At 44.4% G+C, this 23,453-nt stretch overlaps 4 protein-coding genes across 4 annotated transcripts; 2 read left to right on the forward strand and 2 right to left on the reverse strand.

The window, feature by feature from the left end:
• Positions 1-2,341: 2,341 nt before the first annotated feature.
• PCOAH_00009000 (Uncharacterized protein) lies at positions 2,342-6,910 on the forward strand (the record flags this gene model as incomplete). Its single annotated transcript, XM_020057709.1, has 1 exon — positions 2,342-6,910. The coding sequence occupies one exon, from the start codon at positions 2,342-2,344 to the stop codon at positions 6,908-6,910; it is 4,569 nt and encodes a 1,522-aa protein (XP_019913086.1).
• A 545-nt stretch (positions 6,911-7,455) lies between these two features.
• PCOAH_00009010 (tRNA-splicing ligase RtcB-like protein) lies at positions 7,456-8,357 on the reverse strand (the record flags this gene model as incomplete). The annotated part of the gene is made up of 2 exons (XM_020057710.1): positions 7,456-7,529; positions 7,637-8,357. The coding sequence occupies 2 exons, from the start codon at positions 8,355-8,357 to the stop codon at positions 7,456-7,458; spliced, it is 795 nt and encodes a 264-aa protein (XP_019913344.1).
• A 2,193-nt stretch (positions 8,358-10,550) lies between these two features.
• On the forward strand, positions 10,551-12,189 carry PCOAH_00009020 (Eukaryotic peptide chain release factor subunit 1; the record flags this gene model as incomplete). Its single annotated transcript, XM_020057711.1, has 3 exons — positions 10,551-10,627; positions 10,874-11,028; positions 11,135-12,189. 3 exons carry the CDS (start codon positions 10,551-10,553, stop codon positions 12,187-12,189), a joined length of 1,287 nt encoding a protein of 428 aa, XP_019913308.1.
• A 719-nt stretch (positions 12,190-12,908) lies between these two features.
• On the reverse strand, positions 12,909-23,153 carry PCOAH_00009030 (Uncharacterized protein; the record flags this gene model as incomplete). Its single annotated transcript, XM_020057712.1, has 3 exons — positions 12,909-13,424; positions 13,557-18,038; positions 18,180-23,153. 3 exons carry the CDS (start codon positions 23,151-23,153, stop codon positions 12,909-12,911), a joined length of 9,972 nt encoding a protein of 3,323 aa, XP_019913204.1.
• Between the last annotated feature and the right edge of the window lie 300 nt (positions 23,154-23,453).

The following is a 23,453-nucleotide window of genomic DNA, read 5'->3' on the forward strand; positions in this document are numbered from 1 at the left end:
ACGCCTGAACATTTTTTCCCCTTTTTTTGTATCATGGTCTCCTTGGAGAAGACCCTTTTTCTTTTTTCATTTTTTCTCCGGGTCGATATTTGCCTTTTATTTTTCGCATTCCCATGGGAGAAGGCATTCTTTTTTTTTTTTTTTTTGTAGATCTTCATGTTGGTTTTACGTTGCTTCAACATTATTCGCCATTTTGGTGCTTCCTCCTCTCCGTGTAGACGTTTCGTAGGACCTTTCGCATGGCGGGGTCTCTTCTATTTTTTTTTTTTTTTTTTTTTTTTTTTTTTCCCAACTTGCCATTTGCTTCTGCGCGAAAAGAGGAACAGCAGTTGATGCGTTCCCCGTACCCTCTCGACTAGGAATACAAACCAGGGAGAACGCCTCCAAACACACTACCCCCCGAGGGGGAAACATAATGCATGTACTTTTCTGATGGTGTGTGGATAATACGACGGGGCACCGCTCCGTTGCATGCACACTGAGACATAATACTACATGACCCTTAGTCATGCCAAGCAAGTCATGACAACTTCCGACCGATAGATAAATCGTGGTGCTGCTGGATGCAGAGCGTGCCGTGTTACACTACAGGATGTGACCCATATGCTAAGTGTAGTACCGATTGTTTGTGCGCAACACACGACGGGCATATTATTTATGATACTTTTTTTTTTTTTTTTTTTTTTTTTTTTTTTTCGCCTTGTGTAAATAAATTCATGCAACTATGTTAAGGGGAAGGACACCCTTGGCACCTCCAGTGTGAAGTTTTTTCCGTTTTAAACATTCGCGTGGGGGGTCATATGTTTACACGTCCAGCACATATCGCGTGATAATCGCGTGATAATCGCTTGGTAGTTCCGTGCTAAAGTGCACACATGGCCGGAAAAGCGTATGCACCCAAGTAGCTGCGTGTGAAACTGTATACGAGAACGTGAACACAACCCCCCACCCCTGTTTAGCGCCCTCCAGTTGGGAGAGAATTTCACCAGGGCAATGCCTTTTAAAGCGCGAGACCAAAGAGTCCCTCCAAAGTGTAAAGCACTTGTTCACTTTTCCTTCTCCCCCTTAGTCGCTTCGCGATTAGCCATTATTAATTGTGTACTCCGCATTTTCTTATTCTCTTATTTTCTTTATTCTCTTATTTTCATTTTTTCTTTTTTTTCTTTTTTTTTTCTTTTATGCTTACACTACCGTCGCCCCCATTTGGGTCCCAATTTAACATAATTTCCCTTTTTTCCTTTCCCTTTTTCCCTTTTTTTCTTTCCCCTTCCCCCCGCGATAATCTGCCCTCTTATCACATAGCTAAGCACCTGTGTACATTTGTGTACTTTTACACAAGCACGTTTTGTTAACGCATTTCCAGTTGAAGTGATTTTTCTCTCCATCTTCGTTCCTTCCCAGGGAGGTTTTTACACCTGCACATATAGCGCTCTGCTCTCTGCTTTTTTTTTTTTTTTTTTTTTTTTTTGCTACCCCCCGTTGAGGTTGCACCTTAAGGGGTTGTGCTTTAGCCGAGGGAAGGAAGTTTTCTCCACGTCGGCATTTCTTCCTTTCTCTATTTTCCCTGTTTATCTATTTCTTTATTTTTCCGTTTGTGTGGGCAGGACAGTTGTACAGAGGGGGGGGTCGCCTGAAGACATCCATCGTGCCTCCCCTCAACCACGCCAGCTGCGTATGTCGCCCAGGTAGACTGCCTACCCAGCTCATCCAACGTGTAAATGTAAATATATACATGTAAATATAATATATGTAAATATATATACAGAGATAACTATTCCGGTGGAAACGTGCATCGATAAACCACCTTGACCAATACAAACTGTAACACACGTACGAGGGGACGTTGCACACATTTTGATCTACACGTGAATAGGGAAAGAACAAATGCGTTCCCATGACATTGAATAACCTTGATGGCAGAGAGTAGAAAATTCGCCTGACCTGTGCATGTAAAAAATGAACCTCCATATGCACATTTTTTTTTTTTTTTTTTTTTCTCCTTTTTTGGGGTAGTCCCATTTTAACACGCATAGATCAAGCGGTGTAATTAACCATTTTTGAATTGCAATTAGATCGTTATCGTTATATATATTTTTTTTTTTTTTTTTTGTGAGAGTATCTAACGATTTAGTGGACAGCCCAAGTGTTTGCTCCACTTTTGTATACCTTGAAGTATGTGCAAGAAGGGAAGCAAAGCGCATACGATAAGTGTTCCTGTTTGTGTGGCAGTGTGTCCACCTGTTTATGTGTCTGTTTATTAAGACGCTGTGTGTACCCCCCACGGTAACCCATAAATGAAGTGGTGCCCCCTACTCCCCCACACCAAACACCTTTCTCCACCATGTCAGGGGAAAATAACTTTTTCCATAACCCCTACTCAACGAACGTTAACTATGAGGACGTATCTACGCCGAATGAATACGGGGGTGTGTCCCAAGAGGGCGTCTTTTACAACAGCATGGGGGAGGGGGTGTACAGCTACGACCCGAATGGAAATCTGTCGAAGGAGTTCCTGAATCAGAACATGAGCAGTTTTGGAGACAGAGGAATTGGGGTAAACACTCAGAACAGCCATAACTACCATAACAACCATAACAGCCATAACAGTCAGAATAATCAGGGAAGCTACGGAGGGATGAGTGGCGGATATGGAGGGAACTCCACGAGCAACTATGGAAGGGCCTACATGAACGAGCCAAGTAACTTCCAAGACAGGCCAGGAGGAAGCCACACGGGTCTGAATGCCTCTAAGAACCTAACCTACGCAAACAGCATGGACGGTAGGGACAGCATACGCATGGTTAGCAACCTCGGAGGAGTCCAGAACCTCCACAACGCATTAAACGATATGGGCACGCTCAACAGAATGGAAAATGTGTTCATGGGTAAGAATGTAAAAAGGGGCATGCAAAACACGTATGGCGGTATGAACAACGTAGGTATTCCAGGGCAAGGCGCTAAAGGGGGGACGTTGAATGTGCAATCCCATTTCAGTAATTTGAAGAATGCCAATTGGTATGGTAGGCAGAGGGTTTTGGAAAATGTGAACAGCGTGGGTGGTGCAGACGGTCCTAGTGGAAATGTGAAGAACAGACTGATCAGCCATGCGAACACGTTGACAAACCATGGGAACACGTTGACAAACCATGGGAACACGTTGACAAACCATGGGAACACGTTGACAAACCATGGGAACACGTTGACAAACCACACGAACACGCTGACTAGCCAGGCGAACACGCCCCAAAACAGGGGGGGGTTAAACAGTTGTGATAGCCCGACCGGCTTCTCAGGATTGGGAAACATCCAAAGAGTGGATGGCATGAGCGGGTTTAGCAGCGCCAACGGGTTCGGCACCCCCAATGGGTTCAGCAATCCCAGCGGGTTCAGCAGTATGAACAGCTTCGACAGCGTGGACAGTCATCCTGGGGTGACCCACCCAAGCAGCGATCTAAATTCCATTAATAGCAGAAACGATCTGTCAAGAGGAAATAATTACCACGTTTTAAGTGCAAACAACACGTATGACAATTACCATATGGGTGACTATGCAACGGATAGGGGTCTCATGCGAAACCATAATGCCATGCAGCAGGGGTACACCCCTAGCGGTAACTACATGGAGGGCCAAAACAGCAATAGGGTTACAAGCCCGCACAATCTAAACAACACTTTTTCCAACCAGGGAACCAGTTACCTAGGTAGTAACAACATACCTAACAGTTCCTACCTAAAAGGAAACATGAGAAGTAACGTGAAGAGCAACATAAAGAATAGCATGAATATTTTGGGCACGTCTTCAAATGAGACCTTCAAGGAGGAGCAAGTGGTATACAGCCCCCCCAAGGGAAACGCAGCCTATGTAATGCAGGGAACCGTTCGTGGTGGACGTAACGATGAAATTAGAGGCGACCTTCAGGGGGTCCAAAGTAGGAACCTCCCTCCGAATGAGTACCCCTATGAGCATCCCCCCTTAAATCATCACTACAGAGGGGGGGCAGAAAAGTTACCTCTCCAGGGGAACAGAGGTACGCAGAATGACCACAGCATAAATGTAAGGAACAGCCAAATGGTGGATCCTAGTGTGGCGTATGGAGGAAACAGAGGGACCTTTTTTTACGGAAGTCAGTATTCTGACCAAAGTTCCGTATGGGGGGGGGACTACAACGCAGGACCCGTTTATGAGAGGAGCGACTTCAAAGGAGGTTCCTCAGTTGGCGTTGGCGGTGCAGGTGGCGTTATCAGTACAGGTGGTGTTATCAGTACAGGTGGATTCGATAACTCCTACGGTAACAACTCCGCCAGCCTTTACAGCAACGATTGTGCCAACTTTTACGGAAACGACTCAACCAACTTCTACGGCAACCAATCATCCACCACCTTTTACGGTAACAACGGCAGGCAGATCATTGGGGAGTCACCCACGCAGCAGGGGGTATTGCACCCGCAAATGTTCCTCGGTGCAGCGAACAATAACACTTACCCCCAGCAGGTGAAAAATAAAGCGAGACCAAGAAAAGGAAAGAATAGCGGCCCAAAGGGGGAGGAAAAAAAAACAAGTACCAATACCAATACGCAGGAAAAAAAAACCGCAGTGAAAAATAACAAGAGAGTCAAAACGAACAACCTAAAGGATGGAAACGCACCAAACATTACAATGAATGCAAGCATTGGAATGAGCCTTGGCACCAACATTAACGCCGGTGCGTACTCCAATACGAACAACGTGAGTGGAAACTACAAGGATAATAACTATTTCCACCATGGTAGTCCAAACGGAGGCACGCTGAACGTGTCGAATGGTAGGGACTTTGGTAACTTTGACAGGGTACCTCCTGTGAGAGGACATATAACCGAAAATGGTATGCATTCCCAGGGTGTAGGAACCGTTCAACATGTTAAGGGTCACTCGTTCGAGGAAAAGGAGCAACTCCAACAGCAGACGCAACATCCAACTGAGCGAAAAGGAAAGATCACCCCAACTAATGGTAAATTCACGCTCAATAAAGATATAGTGGAAATGATTCTACGGAACAATAAGTATTCTATGGGGAAAAGTACAGACCAGGGGTTAAGTAACACATACACGAACTTCCTAATGAGTGTAAGTTCCTCCTATTTGAAAACAAAATTACAGGAATATAAAAATGGAACGGGCAGCAAACCTAATAGTGGTGACCACCCCCATGTGGTAAACAAAGGTGTAGAAGGTTATTCATCCAAGGTGGGTGATAAGGAAAGGGTAAATGAGACGGGAGGGTTAACTCCCCCTAGTAGGACACTTGAAGGAAACATTCCCTCAGGAGGGACAGAGCAGGGATTCGCAACAGATGCATATATACCTAATAAAGGAGTAACGAACGAAACGATCGTACCTACAATCAAAGCGGAAGTGCAGGAGGAACACCAACTGGGTGGAGCACAGGCAGAGATGAAGGTCCAGGCAGAGGTGAAGGTCCAGGCAGAGATGAAGATCCAGGCAGAGGTAACGGTCCAAACAGATGGAGACGGAGGAGGAGTCCCCTTGAAGAAAAAAGAAACTCGAGGAAGGAAAAAAAAAATACAAAGCGTCCCTATAAATGAAGGAAACATCCTCCTACATAAAGATGAAGGCGTAAAATTGGAAGAGAAGGAAGTCAAGCGGAAGGGCAGGAAGAGAAAAATCTATATAGACCCAGCTAGCCCAAATCAGAATGACAACGAAATGGAGAGAAAAAAAAACGAGTATGTAAAGAGCACGCCAGGGGAAGAATGCCTAATGAACAATATAAAAGAGGAGGGAGAAAATTTTAAAAATAATGAAATGGCATTGTGTTTCAAAAGACCTAAAGGTGAAGGTCCATTTGGAGACAACTACAATGACTCCCCTCCAGATGTCACAAGGAACGTTTTTCACCTCCTGAATTATAAGCTAAAAAAGTTCAGTGGAAAAAATTGTCTTAACAGCCACGCAGAGGTGACTGTTCTATTGAACCACTTCCTAAAGGTGGTGAGGATTATAAACCACCACAGGAAGATGCTGCAGGGGGTGTACGGGCACCGGTTTAAGGTCCCCAGTGAGACTTGCCTGAGGAATTACTTTGAAGCCAAGTTTCCTTTTATACAATGCTACAGGAATAGGATCTATGAGTTGGCGGACGGGGGGGATGGAGAGGAGGAAGAGAAGGAAGAGGATGACGAAGTGGAAGAGGGGGATGGAAAGGAAAAGGACGGTGTGAAGGTGGAAGTGGAAACCACAGTCGTAGTAACAGCCAATGCATGTAATGGGCCACCGCTCACGGTAGATAATGCACCCAATGACGACCTACCTACTGCAGTGTTCACATCGGAGGGGCTCCTCACAAACAACGGTGCCTCCCCTCCTGCAGAAGGAACAAAAATTGAGGAGAGCCAATGTGGTGGTGTGCCCCCTCTGGTTAACCACGAAAAGGTCAGCGGAAAGTCAGATATGATTAAGGAGGAATCCTGTCCGATACCAAGTTGGGAAACTTCCCAAAGAACAGTCCAAGTAGAACCCCCTGGTGATCATTTAAACGGAATGAAAGGCACAATGAAGGAAAGTTTACACTTCTCACAAGTTAACCCCCCTAGTGGTTATGTATCATTGAAGGATTGTAACAGTGGGGCAGACGGAATAAGTGTGTCGAGGTGTGTCCTGCCTAACGATAGTCCAGGCCAGGGGTACCCGTTGGGCGTTGCTGGCCCCACTGAGTACGTATCGTCCAACTCGGTTACCTACGCAATGTTGAACCCAACCACCTGCATGACAAACTACCCCTCCGCCTTCCCCTGTGAGGAGTACCAAACGTATGGCGCACAGCCGAACGGGCACACCCAGAACAACGCCCAACACCATTTCAACCCTCACGTGAATTCAGAAAATAAGTTGAATGGAGATTCCTTCGGGTGAGAAGGAGAAGCCGTTCTCTACATGGATCAATGAAGCAGGGCGAAGGGTAAAAGGTAAACATATTTGGAAAGATTATAAAAAAAAAAAAAAAAAAGAAAAGTTGAACGTGGAACTAACCCAGCGGGGGTGCGTTCATCATTTTAAAAAATGACTCACCGTTTCCGTCCTTTTATTTGATGTAAAAAGGCGTTTCATTGTTTACCAAAAAAAAAAAAAAAAGGAGAAAAAAAACTCCACGTTGCGTCTGCACATGTGCATGTACTCTCGTCCAACTCCATTTCTCACTACAAAAAGGGGCCAGACGCACATTCATTTTTTCTTTTTTTTTTTAAGTCAATTTTTTAATTCGAAACATTTTCTTTAAGTGTAAAATGGTTCCCTTGAAATAGCGGGATGGGGTTACATCTCCTTAAGGGCGCCCCGCAGGGGTGTACATACATGCAGGTACACACCACACATAGGAATAGGGACATTTATTCCTCCAGACATGACATTCTTCCATTTTGTGAAAAAAAAAAAAAAAAAAACGTCACTTAAATGTTCAGTTATTCCAATATAATTGTGGCGCCCAGTTCCTCGAACTTCTTTTTCATTTCTTCTGCCTTTTCCGCGGGCACGTCTAAGGGGGGGATGAATGGAATGCAAATGGGTCAACAGATGGGTCAACAAATGGGATACGAATGTTGTGCAAATGGGATGCAAATGTTGTGCGAATGGAAGCCTTACTCTTTTGCACGTAGAACGGGGCGCTCTCCACCATGTCCTTTGCCTCCTTCAAACCGACGTTGGTTATTTTGCGAATTTCTTTAATCGTGTTAATTTTATTTTTTGCGTCGAAGTTTTCCAACTTTACGTTGAATGTACTTTTGGAGTTTTTTTTTTCTTCCTTTTTTGTGCCTGCCTGTTCATTTTTTTCCGCTGTTCCTAGATTGGGCGTGCCACCCGGTGGAACAGCAGTGACAGGATTGGGGAAAGGAGAGTTCATTCCTGGGGATAAATTTGGGACAGAGAACCCCCCTGCGGCGAAGAAGCCAGCGGGATGTGGAAACGGGTTCCTATTCAAAAAAACGGAATTATTGAATTGCTTCTCTCCGTCTAACTTCTCCTGGCACAGGTCACACAAATCTGCTGCTTCGATTAGAGTTAGGTTTAAAATTTCATCGACAAGCTTTAACACTTTTTTGGATGGCTTCCTTTTCTTTGAGTCGCTTTCTTCAGTGCCTTCCTCGCTTTCGTTGCTTCTGCTTATGTCCTTTATTTTGTCGAACAGATTGAAGCTGCTGTTTGGGGCATTTCCCATCATTCTTCTTGTCTGCAGAGTTTTGCTGGTCCAGAGGTCTACCCCACTGAGCGCACCTGCGCTTATGGCTGCATTTGTTGCGTGTGCACCATTTTGGCGCAACCTCGCACTATAGAGGACGTTTTTTACCAGTGCGTTTTTTTTCATTCTTGGGGTTGAGAGGTTGTGTGTAGGGTGGTGCCACGTGGGTAATTCGGTTCACCAATTTGGTCGGGCTCTCCGGGTTAGATTTTTTTCCCCGTTGCACCGATCTGTATTCTCCCCCTTCACAAACGAAGCAAGCGCTATTTGTCTGTGAAAGAAGTCCCCCTCGAACATGTTTTCACATTATTAGGCGATCCGTGTGGAGTAGCCGCTGGAGTGCATTCGTCCCCACGGTGGGGTTACTCAGCAGTTGCTGTTTGTGGTGGTCGTGTGCAACTGTGACGACCAGTCCGTTTTCCCTTGCGATGGAAAATTCCAATTCGCTTATGTAGGGGTGTGCATTTGTCTGTATGCCCGGGCGCGTGTGTGCCTCCCTGAACAGCTTAGCATAGCTCACTTCAGCTCAGTAACACGACTTCGCTAGCCGTGCGTCGAGCATTGCTCCTTCTGAAGAGATTCCCCAAAGTTTCCTAACTCTGCGGAAGAGGCACACAGATCGGGCTGAACAAATAAGCATTTCGCTTCCTCACGTTGTTAAGTAGCCATGCAGCGAGGTAGCCATTTTGTAATGCCACCATGTAGGAGGAGGTATCTCTTTTCGTTTTTTTTTTTTTTTTTTTTTTTTCAGCACATCCTACGTAAAAAGCTATCTGAAGACGAAGAAATTTTATGAACGGGTCAGGCAATTTTTACCATTTAAAAAAAAAAAAAAAAAATTCCAGTAAAACGGGAATACAAAGATGAGCGTGGAAAGGCCAAACCGTTACAATCGTTGGAGGAGTGAGGCGGCAAAGAGGAAGGGAAAAACTAAAAGTGTGATTTTACAAAAACATGGAGGAGCATATATGAGGTTGGGCTTCTTTTTCTTACCCTCTGTACTGTGTATTATGTCGCGACGTGATGACCCCCACGGGGCAGGAGGAAACATAAAAAAAAAAAAGGCGATCGGAAAAGAGGAGGGAGAATTTTTTTTTTTTTTAGAAGAGTTTTAAAAATAAAGAATAAATACTACGCACTGCGCAGAATGTGCAAAGGGAACGGAAGAAAAGGATCCACGTTTTAATCACCAAGGTTGCGCTGCGCCAGAAGCTAATGTAGCAGTTGCGAACATCATTTTGCCCCTATGTGAGATCCAAATAATATATATACATACATGCAAACGCGTGTGCTTTCACAAATCGCGCCCAACGGTGGTTCAGGCCTGACGAACCCCAGCGCGAGAAAAAGAAAGGATTCCCCCCCCATTAAAAAAGTTTTATGGGTTGATGAGTTCATTCCGTATGTATGTACAGAGTTAGGTGCCGCATACTCGGGCGAAACGAAGTCGCGAAAATGTGAAGGGGGCGCCGCCAGAAAATAAATTTCGCGTCGGTATTTTCAAAAAGAAATTCATTGTTGCACAAATGCGCATATAAAGTATTTTTTAACACGCTTATATTTATGCACTGCCATTATGTATGTATTTAATCTACCCTGCAAGCCAAACCCACGCAGCACTGTTTATAAGCTGTGGGCAAAGAGAACAGCGCAACGTGCACTTCAAGGCCAAGTGAGAACCATTTTGACCGAAAAGAGAAAAAATAAAAAAAAAAACTGGAGATGTTAATATATAATACCTTTTTTTATGTTTGCGTCAAAGGGACGAGAAGGAAAAATCCCCCCTCCGTCGCTTTTTTCGTTATCTGCCTCTACGTCGTTATTTGCACCTGAACTTTACTTTCTTTTTTTTTTTTTTTTTTTTTTCTTTCTTTTCCTTTTCTTTTTTGCTTTTTTTTTTTTTTTTTTTCTGAACGTATAGATGGCCCGCCCACGCCGTAAAATACACGCGCGCTTTGCCTAACAAGATTATGCATGGCCGAATTTGCTGGGCGAAGAGAACGTCCCTCCCGTTTCAAACCAAGGCAGCCTCCTTATCCTCCTCCTCCTCTTTTTCTTCTTTTCATTTTGTTTGCCCCATTTGCTACGGCTGCGCCGACCGTTTTTGTCGCATAACCGAGTTTGTCATCGTTGTGTTTTTGCTTTTTTTCCCGTTTTTTATGTAACCCAGTGGGGCAAAGCAGGTCGAACTTTTATACTACCCTGCTGTGGACAAACCGGGCCATTCTACCGCTTGGTACACTTTTTAGTCACCTACCAAACGAACACCACCGTCAGGCGGTTACCCATTGCACACCCCGAATAAGCAACGCAAACACCATGGATGAAGACCGAGATGCAAACATCGAGCAGTGGAAAATTAAGAGGCTCATAAAGAAGCTGGAGAATGCCAAGGGGTAAGGACAGATGCAGAAACGTTTAACGTAGTGAAGTGTTGCGTGATTCTACATGTGGGGTGTATCCTTAACGTGTTAAGTGGATGGGGAATAATCCCTCCCCCGCATGCTATGATAGCGTTTCACGCAATGTACTTACGTCCTCACTTGTCATGTCATGACATTCATTCATTCATTCATTCATTCATTCATTCATTTATTTATTTGTTTTTTTTTTTTTTTTTCCCCCTTGCTGCTACCCCAAAGGAACGGAACGAGCATGATCAGCCTGATCATCAAGAACAAGGATGAAGTTTCTCGAATAAATAAAATGCTTGCGGATGAATTGGGCACAGCCTCCAACATAAAGAGTCGCGTGAACCGGCTCAGTGTGTTGTCTGCCATTACGTCCACTCAGCAGAGTAAGGACAGAACGTGCACCGAACTGTGCATACGTTTGTTCGTTTTATCATCCCTTCATCAATAGTAGTGGGTAATTATTTCGTTTTTTTTTTCCCTTTTGCGCAGAGCTGAAGCTGTATAGCAAGACGCCACCGAAAGGGCTAGTCGTATTCTGCGGCACAGTCATAACGGAAGACGGGAAGGAGAAGAAAATGTCAATCGATTTTGAACCCTTCAGGCCAATAAACACAAGTCTCTACTTATGTGACAATAAGTTCCATGTGGAAGCTTTGAAGGAGTTGCTTGAAAGTGATGACAAGTTTGGCTTCATCATAGTGGATGGAAATGGAGCCCTCTTCGGTACCATCCAAGGGAACACAAGAGAAGTCATAAGAAGATTCACTGTGGACCTTCCCAAAAAACACGGAAGAGGAGGTCAAAGTGCGTTACGTTTTGCCAGACTTAGATTAGAAAAAAGACACAATTATTTAAGAAAAGTTGCTGAAGTAGCTACTTCTGTTTTTATAACAAATGACAAGATCAACGTGTCAGGAATAGTCCTTGCCGGAAGTGCAGACTTCAAGAATGACCTCATGCATAGTGATATGTTCGACCAAAGGTTATTTACAAAGGTTATAAAAATAGTAGATATTTCTTATGGAGGGGATAATGGGTTTAACCAGGCCATTGAGTTAAGTTCGGAGGCGTTACAAAATGTGAAGTTTATTCAAGAGAAAAAATTGATTGGAAAATTTTTTGAAGAAATTGCACAAGATACAGGGAAGGTTGTGTATGGCATAGAGGATACATTAAAAGCATTGGAGATTGGCGCTGTGGAATTACTAATTCTTTATGAAGGGTTGGATATAATAAGGTTAACCACAAGGAATGCCATTACGAATACTACCAGGACGATGCATATATCCCCCCAGGACGAGAAGCAAGAATCTTTATACAAAGAGAACAACGTAGAGTTGGAAGTGGTGGAAAAAATATCCCTCACCGATTGGGTCATAAATAATTACAAGAGGTACGGGGCGTCCTTAGACTTTGTCACTAATAAATCCCAGGAGGGGGCTCAGTTTCAGAAAGGCTTTGGCGGCTTCGGCGGCATGCTCAGGTATAAGTTGGACCTCAATTTGTATGACGAGGATGTGGAGAGCGATGCGGAGCTGTTCTAAAATTGGGGCCAAGCGGTGAAGTGACAAAAAGCGATCCGAAGCGAGCTGAAGCGAGCTGCATAGAACATCCTACGGGTGATGCGTTGTTCATGTCCCCCCCCCAGGACAAGGATGAGACGCTCCCAACTGTTGGCGCAATTAGTATGGCTGTCAAGTGCCCCACGTGAAATTCTCTGTTCCCTTTGGGGAGGTCTCCTTCCATGGGGTGTGCACCCAGTTCCACCACTTTTGCCTTTTCCTTTCCCCTTTGTATGTGCATACGCTAGCTTACCATCGTGTTTTTCCAACACGCGTTTCCCCCCTATTTGTTTTGAATAGTTTTGTTTCCCATTTTTGCACCCGCGTATGCACTTCTGCCCCGTCTGTCGATCGTTTACTCACCGTTTACCTACCGTTTATCCACCGTTTACGAACCCTTTGTTTTTTTTCGACCCATGTGGCTACCCACCCTTATATCTATCTGGCTACCTACCCATGTGAACCCATTTGTTATCGCCTTACCAACTGGACGCATGTGCCACCATGTGAAATACGTTTTTTTTTAATTCAAGAGGAAGTTCCGCAGTGGTACAACACGGTACACCACCAAATTCCCTTTGGGGCAGACAAAATGTTCACACCGCACAATGCACCGCGTGATCGAATACAATAAAAAAGTGAAAAAAAGGGAAAAAAAGTGGATGCAATTGAAAAATGGCACATAAGCACTGACGTAGGATTCACTTCTTATGTATGTTCACCACATAGTTGTAAATTAAGGTGCACTTCTTTTTCAAACCGCTGGTGCAGATGTTAGACGGGAGCAGCGTAGCGTTGACGTGGATGAGGTAGGAGCAGACGTTGCTTATAAGGATCTGCTTGAGGCAGGAATCTTCACACGTATCTTTTAGTTTCTCCAGAATGAAGGCTCCTAAGAATGCACTCCTCTCTAGGATCTCTCTCAGGATATCATAGTAGCGTCTTAGTTCAATCATCTCTGGAAGAAAGTTAAACATGTAGTCGTCTTTGTAGACTCTTTTTGTATCTATATATTCGTCTATAGATCGGTTGTAGTGGACGACTTCGCCTAAATAGTTGGAGGTTTCGCTGCCCGAGTGACTGTCACTTAGGTAACAGCTGCGGCTGGACTTGGCGGTGCCCCGTGCGTAGTGGATTTTCTCCTTCTTCTTCTCCTTTACTGTGTTCACGATGTCTAGGCAGATGGGCACGTAGGACAGCCCCGTGTGGACCCTAATCTGAGGGGACAAGGTTAAGGAGGGTTAAGGAGGGTTAAGGAGGGTTAAGAAGTTGTGTCAATGATTAGGTGCATTCATAATCAGGTTCGTGCATGACAGCACCACGTGACGCACGTAGACGAGTGGACCTACCGTCCGAATGAGGGTCGTGTTTTTCCGGCCGAAGTGCTCAATAACGTTCGTCACCAGCCGTGTAGACTTCAACAGAAGAATGTAGAGGTGCACCACGAAGTAGGAGTAGGTGAAGTAGGGCGTCTGAATTATGTTCAACAGGATGGTGTTATAATTTAGAATGGACTTATAGCAAAGGTAAAGAACTCTCTGCGTGAACAAAGACAAGTCGTTCTTCCTCCTATTCGTCATATTCGCCTTATTCTTATCCCTATGAATGGATTCACTAGTAGATGCACTCATTTCGTACGGACTGTACGGGTCGATGATGACTTCCTTCTCAAAAATGAACTTTTCTAAAATGCGGTTTATGTAGAATAGGTGGTGCTCCACTCCTTTGCTCATTAGCGAGATCAGCATGTGGTTTATGTTAAAGCTGTTGCAGTAGTAGGACGTTTTTGTAAGGAGCTCCACGTAGAGGTAGGACTCCTCGAAAATGGCCAGGCAATTTATTTTTTCTATTTTTAGGAAGATAAAGTTGATTCGATCGGACAGCTTGCTTATGATGTCTAGCATGGCCTCCAGGAACAACTCCCCTTCGTTCTTCAATTGGTCATTGTGCTGCTTTTCCGTTTGCCCGTCTCCCCGTTCTGCATCTTCTGCATCTTCTGCGTCTTCTGCATCTGCAGGGTGGACTCCCCACCCCTCCGCTATGGTTGCACCCTTCCGCATGAATAAATAATCCAAGGGAGGCCCTTCAGACGGGTTCGCATCGAGGTAAGAATTTCCTCCCCCCTTCACATTCTTCACAAAGACGTATAGCATCTTTATTAGCAGCACAATGAGGGAGCAGAGTAGAATGTGGTTCTTGTTTCGGACATACCGCTGGTCGTGGTTCAGGTAGTAAATAGCACTGAAGGTCTTGCTCTTGTCGAATATCGCGTGGTAAATATCTGGTACGAAAAGAAGCTTCGTGAGGATATCTCCCTTGATTATGTGTAGACACGTGTGCTTATTTAAAACCATAAAGGTTAGGGTGTTCAGGTAAAAGTCGTAGTACTCGGTACAATCCAGAAATGTGTTGATTCTGTCAATTTGGTCATAGATGTCGTTTTTTAAGAACCCGTAGATGTACTCATTTGCCACGTCGAAAATTTTTTTTTTTTTTTTCTTCTCCCTCAGGCAGTTTAGGAAAAAGTTGTAAAAAAGGTCATAAACAGAATTGATTCTGTTGTAGAGAAAGTACAGAAGGATGCGTTCGATTGGGTTCGACTTGATCACATTGCTATCCCTATTTTTCATGTTTTCGTGGTGGGCTTCGTAGCATTCATTTAGGATTCCATTCATTGTTGATACGTACAAGTGGAGGTGTTCCTTATCACCATGCAGGGGGTCCTCCTCCCGTTCGGTTGTTTTACCACGGGGGGTATATGCATAACCAAGGGTGCCTCCTCGGTGTATGGTGCTGCCTGTTCGGTTCGCTTCCTCCTTGGAGTCACCTTCCCCCTCATGGAACAGCGCCCTGTTCAGTCCTACAAAGTGATTGTTGTAAATTCGTATTGTCACGTAAAATAGCTCCAGCAGATTCACGAACAGGCTGATGTTAAAATGGTTCTCGGGGAAGAGGCACTTGAGGATGGAGTTGGGCACATGGAGAGCGTTGAAGTTTCTTTGTACAAATACGTTCTTGTGGTGGAATTTAAAATTTTGGAGGTGCAAGGTGACACAGCGGACGAATAGGGAGAGCAACAGTGGCACATCGTATATGAGGCGGTTCTCACGTTTCTTTTCGAAAGAATGTTTTCTCCTTCCCCTGTTGGTGTGTTCCTGGTTGGTGGCTTCCCCTGCTTTTACCCCACTGATGAATCGGTACTTGTTCACTTCCTTCTTGGAAAGGTTTCCCAGAATGTCGAAGACGATGTGATCGTTTTTATTCTTTACATTCGAAATGAACGATTCGTGAGAGAACATATCTGTGTAGAAGCTACCCTGGTGGTAGTAGTCCATTCCTTCCTCACTCACGAACGTATCATGAGTATGTTTTAGGGAACTCCTATCGTTGCTTCGTTTCTTATCCACGGTTGGTTGTTGCGTGGATGTGTGTTCCTGCGGGTGGGTCGGGTTGGCCGGGTGACCCCCCTGACTTCGCTCATCGGAACCTCCACCGAAGCTTCTTCCACTTATGATCGTCAGTAGGTTAATTAAAATGTTTGACACCAGGACGTAGTAAAGCGAACTCTTATTCACCTGCTGAGATGGCGTAATAAACGTAATAACCGCTTCGAAGACGAAGAAAAGAAAGGGAATGCTTCCACTTATGTTGGCCCCTTTCAGTGCTTGGCTTTCCTCCTTCTGGAAGACTTCATCGTGAAGCAGTTCCCTGTGCTTCATTATTATGACCAGCTTATACAGGATCAGTAACAGACGCATCCTGCTGTCGTAGGTGCTCTGCGTGAGGTTAATATATTGCATGCATTCCACTTCGTTCTTAAAAAACTTCGAATAGATGAATACGCTCGAGGGGGAGTTCACCCCGGTGTCACCACTAATGTAAGTGTTTTGTTTTGTTTTTTTTTCCTTGTGTTTTTTTTTCTTCCTTTCCATGTGTTCATCAGTTGGCGGAAAGAACGGGTCGATGGAATGGTCTTCGCAGTACGCGCTGAAGAGCCACTCACTCTGCTCCGTAGACGGGTCTTCTCTGGAGAGTGGATTGAATCCATTTGCAGTTGCTTTTACATCCCCAGTTTTGTTAACCAATTCGGAAGCACTACCACTCTTGGCTGCTCCTACCAGATGAGGTGGATACTGCTCCTGTCCCTCCGGTAAAATGGTTTGCAGGTTGTTAAAAATCGATGCGTCTATTTTTTTTTTCAGCATTTGATCCGACTTGTACTCCCTGAGGGGGTTGTCCCGCACAGCATCCCCGACGGTTCCACCTCCGAAGGGTGCACGGTTTAGGCCTTCCCGGGGAAGTGCCCCTTGGGTGTATTTACCCCCGTCATGCATTGACCCTGTTTCCAGATGGATCACGCTACCAGGCGGTAATCTCGACCCGGGAAATAGATCAATCTGGCGGAGGTGCTCCTGTGCGATTGTGTTTCCACCACCGTTCCCGTTGGTGATGTTATTTCCCCCCCCTGAACAGACGTTCACACAGTAGAGGTAGTTCCTAACGTCAAAGAGAAAATTCTTTTTTCCATACCTTTTTGCCTTCCCGTTGAAAATTCTATTATATACATAATCCGAGTCCAACAGTTCGATCTTCTTTTGAATTAAACTTTTCACCGAAAAGGAGTGATTGTTCTCCTCGAACATGTTGTCGTCCCCATGATGCACAGATTTTCTATGCTCACTCACGTTTAGGATATACTTATGGTTTATCCTCCTCTGGGTAATAAAGTCCATAACATTTTCAATAAGTGCGTCATCATTAATCAGTCCGTACGAGTTTACATTTACGCCTCTGCAGTTCAGGAGCAACAATTTAATGTTCTGCGCGGAGTCCAAATTTTTCCTGTGTAGGTCCTGGTAGGAATTCATCACTTGCTGCAGGGTGTCGTAGTTTATGTTAAAAAATACACTAGAAATGGTAGGGTCGTAGGAAATGCGAATAAGTAATCGGTACACCAGACTCTCCTTGGTATAAACTCCCTTAACAATGAGCTCGAACACCTCACACATAATGTTCAGGTTATGCATGTAGATGGTTATTTCTTTTTTTGCTTCCTTTGTGTATAGGTGGTGGATCCTGGAGTAGAGGAATTTGTCGGTGTTTTTTTTTAACCTGCGGGTGAACAGGTCTAGCAATTTTTCCACGTTGTACCAGAATGGCTCCTTTCGGTAGAGCCCTCCTCCCTCCTCTTCCTTCGGACTTTCCTTGTTGGGTTTATCCCCGGTTGATTTTTCCACTGGAGCCAGGTTAAAGTAAATCGCGTTGGCAAAGTGGAGAGCCAAGTTAAGAACGCGCAAGTGGTAGAATTGGTAGGATGCCACTTCGCAGGGCGGTTCCTCCGTTTGCTTCTTCTTCAACTGTTTCGCCCCCGTGTGTTTTTCCCCTTCGTTGTCCCTCACGTACCCCCTGATGATCCGCAGAAGGACGTTGAACAAACTTCGAAAAATAGACACGGTTACCAAATCGTTGTCCTTTACAAAATCGTAGACAAACTTGAGCACGTGGAAGACTCGCTTCATGTAGGCCAGCTTGATATTATCGACAGTTGCACTGTTGGATTTGTTCAGACAGAACAGGATCTTTTGCAGGAATAGGTTGATTACCTTGGGGAGGGGCAAGAACCCCTGGCTGTACTTACACAAAAAATAAATGTTGTTGAAGTCGTTCATTTTAAAAAATCTGTTCAGGCGCAAGTAAAAGTTACATATGTTCTTGTAGTTGTATGTGAGGAAGTATAGCAGGGATATGGTGAGTATTTCCCTCTTTTCCTCTGCCTGCCTTTTCTCTATGCTCAGGATATCGTTGTTGATCGATTGGCTGACGAGGTCGTTCTGTAGGGAAGGGTGATGAACAAGGTGATATGTTTCGGGTGAAATGTACTATTTTAGTGGGACATCCCAATGGGTAAACGCGCTCCACTCCGTTTCGCCGCGCTACGCACGATCGCGTTTGCACGATCCGATTTGCCTTACCTTCGGAATGACGCTCAAGGTAACCTTGGAGAACAAACTCAAGATCAAGTGAGACGTGTCGAAGAGGGAAAAAATCTGGTTCGAAATGTTTGCACACACGCCGTTGATTTCTTCCAAAAAGGACAGCTCACAAGAAGCCTCCAGAAGAAGCGAAAAGAGAAGCAGAATACGATTGATCACCTGCTCGTTGAGTTTCCTAAAATGAGGAATCTTCACCGAGTGACACCCCACGTAGGCATACCTATCCTTGTAGTAATTCTCGACATATTCATTTATGAGGAAATTAAAAACGGAGTAAAATCCACCTGACTTGTTCAGGTTATATTGGAACAAATTATTTTTTTTGCCTGACTGTTCATAATGCATTAGTAAAAAGTCACTGAGAAAGAAGACGTAATTATTTTGCAAAACGATCTGTAGAAAATTTTTTATGTGATTGAAAAAGGTCGAGAAGGTGAACTTGTATCTCTCTACGGGTGATAGCTCTTCTATTTCCGCGTCGAATGTTTCATTCTTCATAATGGAGTTCTCACTGACTGAGGAACCGTTCATACTGAAGTTGACTGTGGATGGGTGAAGCAAACGCTCGACCTTCCCTGAGCGATTATTCCGTTGCACATTCGCTTGCATGTTACCCACGTGGGTACCATATGCATTTGTCTTATCATTGGTAAATCCATTCTGATGAGAATTTTTAATCCCCCCTGGAGCATCCACCCTGTTAGAGAAAACGTTACTACTTCCTAGCAGCTTCCAATCTTGGCTCTCCTTTTCAAGCAACAGAATGTCCTGCAAGTAATCCATGGTGTAACCATTGTTGGTGGGGTTGCTTGGATCTTTTCCTATTTGAAAAATATTCACTCGCTTGGTGGAATATAGTTCCGGCCTGTTCAGCAACGTCTTGTGGTTTATAATTATATTTTTCATGAAGCTGTTGAATATGGCTGACTCGTTTCTCTTCCCACTTTGTGTGTAGAAGGGTACCGATTGATTTTTCTGCTCCTCGGGCAGGTGAAGAAGCATCTCCTCCCTCCTGTGGGTATGCTCCCCATTGGGCATGTTCAAAAGGGGACCAACCACGGCTGACCTTTGGGAGAAAGAACAGCTCAACTCTCCATGCACATCCCTCAACCTTTGCAGGTTTACCATTTTGACCATTTTCAGCATGTAGTTCACAATCGATATGGACGTATTTAAAATGGAAAATTTTTTCAGCTTAAAAATGAAGGAGGAGGAGAAGTTTTCTGTAAATATTCTGTTAATATATTTGGAGAAGAGGAAAAAATAAAAGTCGCTAAAACTGTTATAACTGTTGTACATTTTTTTATTCCTCAAAAAGGTATTTATCTGGATAAAATATCGTTTTAAAAATTTGTAGAAGGAAACAAAAAAGAGCTTAACCAGTTTTTTAATATCAATGTCTTTTTCCCTTTTGAACGTGCTCGCACAATGGGTGAAGACCCACGTGACCCATTTGCTTTCCAGGATCTCCACGCTGTCTAGCATTTGCAACACTTTGTTTTGGAAGGATTTGTATACATCCTGGTGGAAGTAGGTGTTGCCTTTCCTTTTGATCATTTTTTGAAATATTTTTAAAATTGCCTCTGTGCATGGGTAGATTTTTTTTTTTTTTTCCTCCTCATATATCTTTAGCAGGTCTGCAATGAAGCTGGCTTTGTGGTCCTCCCCCTGGAACAGGTGCATGAGGGTCACCACGCAAATTTCCTCCAGGCTGAAGTTTTCCGTGGCGTGTTCGTTCGCTCGGCGGGAGGAGCAATCACGGAGGTCGTCCCGATCACTTCGATCGCTTCGATGACTACATTCGCTTTGATCGCTGTGACTGCTGTCACTCTGGCTGTCCTCCTCACTGCTTCTGTTGCTTGCCTTGTCGGTTTCCCCCCCTGGTGTGATCATCTGCACCTGACGCACCTCATCCATTAGGACGAACATCTTCAAGAAGGAGATGTCGATACGGAAGTTTTCCTTAATATCCATTTGGTCCTTCTCATACGTGAAGTTGGCGAGGTCACCGTAGTTGCCGCTGCGGGTGAAGTAGTTTTCCGAGGGGAAGTTACCCCCGAGGTTCGGATCACTGTTCCTATGATCATCTTCCTTCGTGTGTGTGTTATCCCTGTCGGAGGAGCTGAACATGTTTCGTGGTCTCTCCTGAGCCCCTTCCTTCCTCTCCCTGCGTAGCAAATCTTCATGCTCCAAATGGGAGAAAATTTGAAAAACGTAAGCATTCAACTTGTTAATATTTATTTTTTTCAGAAGAAAAAGTAAACAAGTGGATATATCTTCATTCAATCCATTCATCTCTTTATATTTTAAGGAGAAAAAAAAGAGGAAAGTAAACAGACTGACGAAGCTGTTAAATATGTCATAACTCAGTCCGAAATAATTGTTCAACTTTATTTCGACCAACACGTGGAAGCATTTGTTGATTTTTAAAATTTTACAAAAAAAAAGAGTGATGTACTGGAATGTGTGAAAAAAATCGTCTTCGAAAAAATCCTTCCTCCTATTGTAGACAAAATTGTTGTAAATATACTTGCAGTAAAAATCTAACAAAATGTAGTAATATTCCACGTATGTAATAAATACGTTGTTTGGACTTAACTTTTTCCTTTTCAACGTTTCTGTTATTTTGAAGTAGAGGGAGTTTTCCAAGACGGTCACCATGAACTCCTCTGTCGTGTTAACAGGTACCATTCTGTCGTCATTCCTTTTGGAAATTGCATCCACCCTTTTTACCACTTCGCTAAAACTGACTAAATTAGCACTCGTCCCGATGAGCGCTTTCAGAATTCTATAAATGGACAACAAATTGTGGTTGAACATGATGAGGTGCTCCACTGAGGAGACGCTAACTTTGCTGTAGAACAATTCTAGGACGAGACGGTTCACGTTTTGCAGAATAACGGGGTGGTATATGGAGCTGTCCCGATGGGTAAGCTCAACGGGGAGGTCGTCCTGGTGGACCTGCTGATGGTTTTCCCTATTCGATATGTTGTACCACTTCAAATAATCGTAGGAGAAGAAGAGAGACGAAATTTCCAGAAGAATATTTTTGCTTTCTATGGAAAGGTAGGAAGACACCCTCTTCTTCCTCTCCTCCTGCGTGGTAACAATTTCCGTGTTACTGTAACTGAAGTCGTAGAGAAAGTACTTCTGGGCGTACAGGTCGAACTCAACCTGCGTGTCTTCCTCCTGTAGGTATTCCATGCATAAGTGGATGTTCCTCCCCTCCTTCAATATATCCTGGCTGAACAGAATGTAGTCATCCTTGCTGCAGAGACATGTGCAGATTTTCAGAAATAACTTCAAGTTTATTGTTTTTTTGAAAAATTCCTTCTTCTCGATATGCTTCTTCATATTTTTAATCAGGGAGAAGTTTATGTCTCTCTCAGACATGGAGTTGAACCGCACGTGACGGACCTGAACTTTTTCCCCCTCGTTGCCCACCTGGTCGTCTCCTTCTTCCTCCTCCTCCGTCATGCAGTTCGAGGCAGACGATAAATCATCCCCCCCGTCCGCTCCTCTCTTTCTCCCGCCATAGTATCGTGGATGTTTATTCCGAGGGAGTTTTCCCCACTTGGGATCACCGTTAAGTAGGTGGATGCCTCCCCCGTTTTCCACCTCCGTATTGTCTGAACAGCTGTTGTTGTTATTGTTGTTGTTGCTGTTGTTACTGTTGTTACTGTTGTTGCCCAGGTCTGCCTCCTCATCGAAGGGGAGGACGTCACCCTCCCTTTCCTTCTCCGTGCACAGAGCATTGTTGAGCACACGCAGGATTATCCTCTTATACACGAAGTTATCCCCTATGAGGTAAAACCGGTTTATCATTTCGTAAAGGTGAGGTAAACACTGAGCTACCATACGGATGTTTTCCTCGTAATTTTTAAAATTTTTTTCATCCTTGAAAAGAAAAAAAAACTTCATTAAAATGGCTGACTGGGGGGAGACACCTTTTACCAGTTTGCTGTGCTCTTCCCATGTGAGCAGATTACTCACTGACGCCATGAGAAAAATTACGGAATACTCCTTCTGTAGGAGCGTGCTTGTAACGATGTCCCCGTGGGGGTGCTCTCCTCTTCCCTCCAATGCACCTAATACGTATGATCCACTGTTGCTATCCACCTGAGACGAGGATAAGAACATCCCCACCATGGACTTCAAATTGTACTTTGAAAAAATGTTCACCCTCAGTTGCATGTAAAAAAAAATATTAATGCAACAAATCTGCACGTTCAGGAAGAGGATAAGGTACTTATACACCCATGTCCTGTTCTCTACATCTGTCTTGTTAATCATTTCAAAATAGTTGTTCGTATCTTTGTACGTATCGAAGTATATCTGCAGCAGTTGTTGGATGTTGAGTTTTCCTTCCACCAGTTCGAAGAGCACGTAGAAGAAGTTCCTCTCGAATGACAGATCCTCTGCTTTGTAATTCGGGTAGGCATAAAAAACGGCGCACGTTTTCAGCACACACAGGACATTCTTAAACAGGTAAAAGTATTCATCGCAGTATATATCGTGTAGTTTGCTCATTTCGATCTGGTCTGAATTCTTCTCCAGGTGCGTGAACAGCCTCTCATCTGTAGCAGCGTCACCTGGCATGTCACCTCCCCTGCCGTCACTGCTGTAGTCGTCTAGGTCGTCCCTCTTGGTACCCCCACAATTGCCGCCTGAGCACAGCTCCTCATAATAGTATACCCTCATACAATGCACCAGCAGCTCCTTGGAAAATCCAAAGAAGTACGACTTGGAATCACTGAAACTCAAATTTTCATTAATATACTGTTGCAGCTTTATGGAAATAATTTCCTGCCGCTTGTTGTCTGTGCCCAGGTAGGTCAGCAACTTGCAGTACCTCTTCTCGAAGGATCGTAGGATTCCCTTCTCCTGTCCTCTGTAGCTGTTCGTTGACAGCAGTTCGTAAATTCTCTTGTTCGACAGGTAGGGTTCCGCCATTGTGATACTCTCGGGTAGGTGGGTTCGGAGGAACTTCCTCCTTTTTTGCAAGTGGTAGGAACAGGCTGCTCCCGAGAGGAAACTCCTCTTTGGGGGGTGGGGCACTACTAACCCGTTTGACGTTCACATGTAGTCCCCTACAGATAGTAAACTGTCTTTTTAAATGACCCAGAGGGAGGTACCCAGAGGGATAACCAACTCAACCTACGTGTGTGAGGCAATTATTCCCTAACCCTATGATGCTCCTCTCTTTTCCCCTTTTCGAATGAAGGACGTTGAACGGGGTGCTGGTCAGCTACG

The sequence above is a fragment of the Plasmodium coatneyi genome, chromosome 4 (assembly GCF_001680005.1).
Source record: "Plasmodium coatneyi strain Hackeri chromosome 4, complete sequence".
NCBI classification, from domain to species: Eukaryota; Apicomplexa; class Aconoidasida; order Haemosporida; family Plasmodiidae; genus Plasmodium; species Plasmodium coatneyi.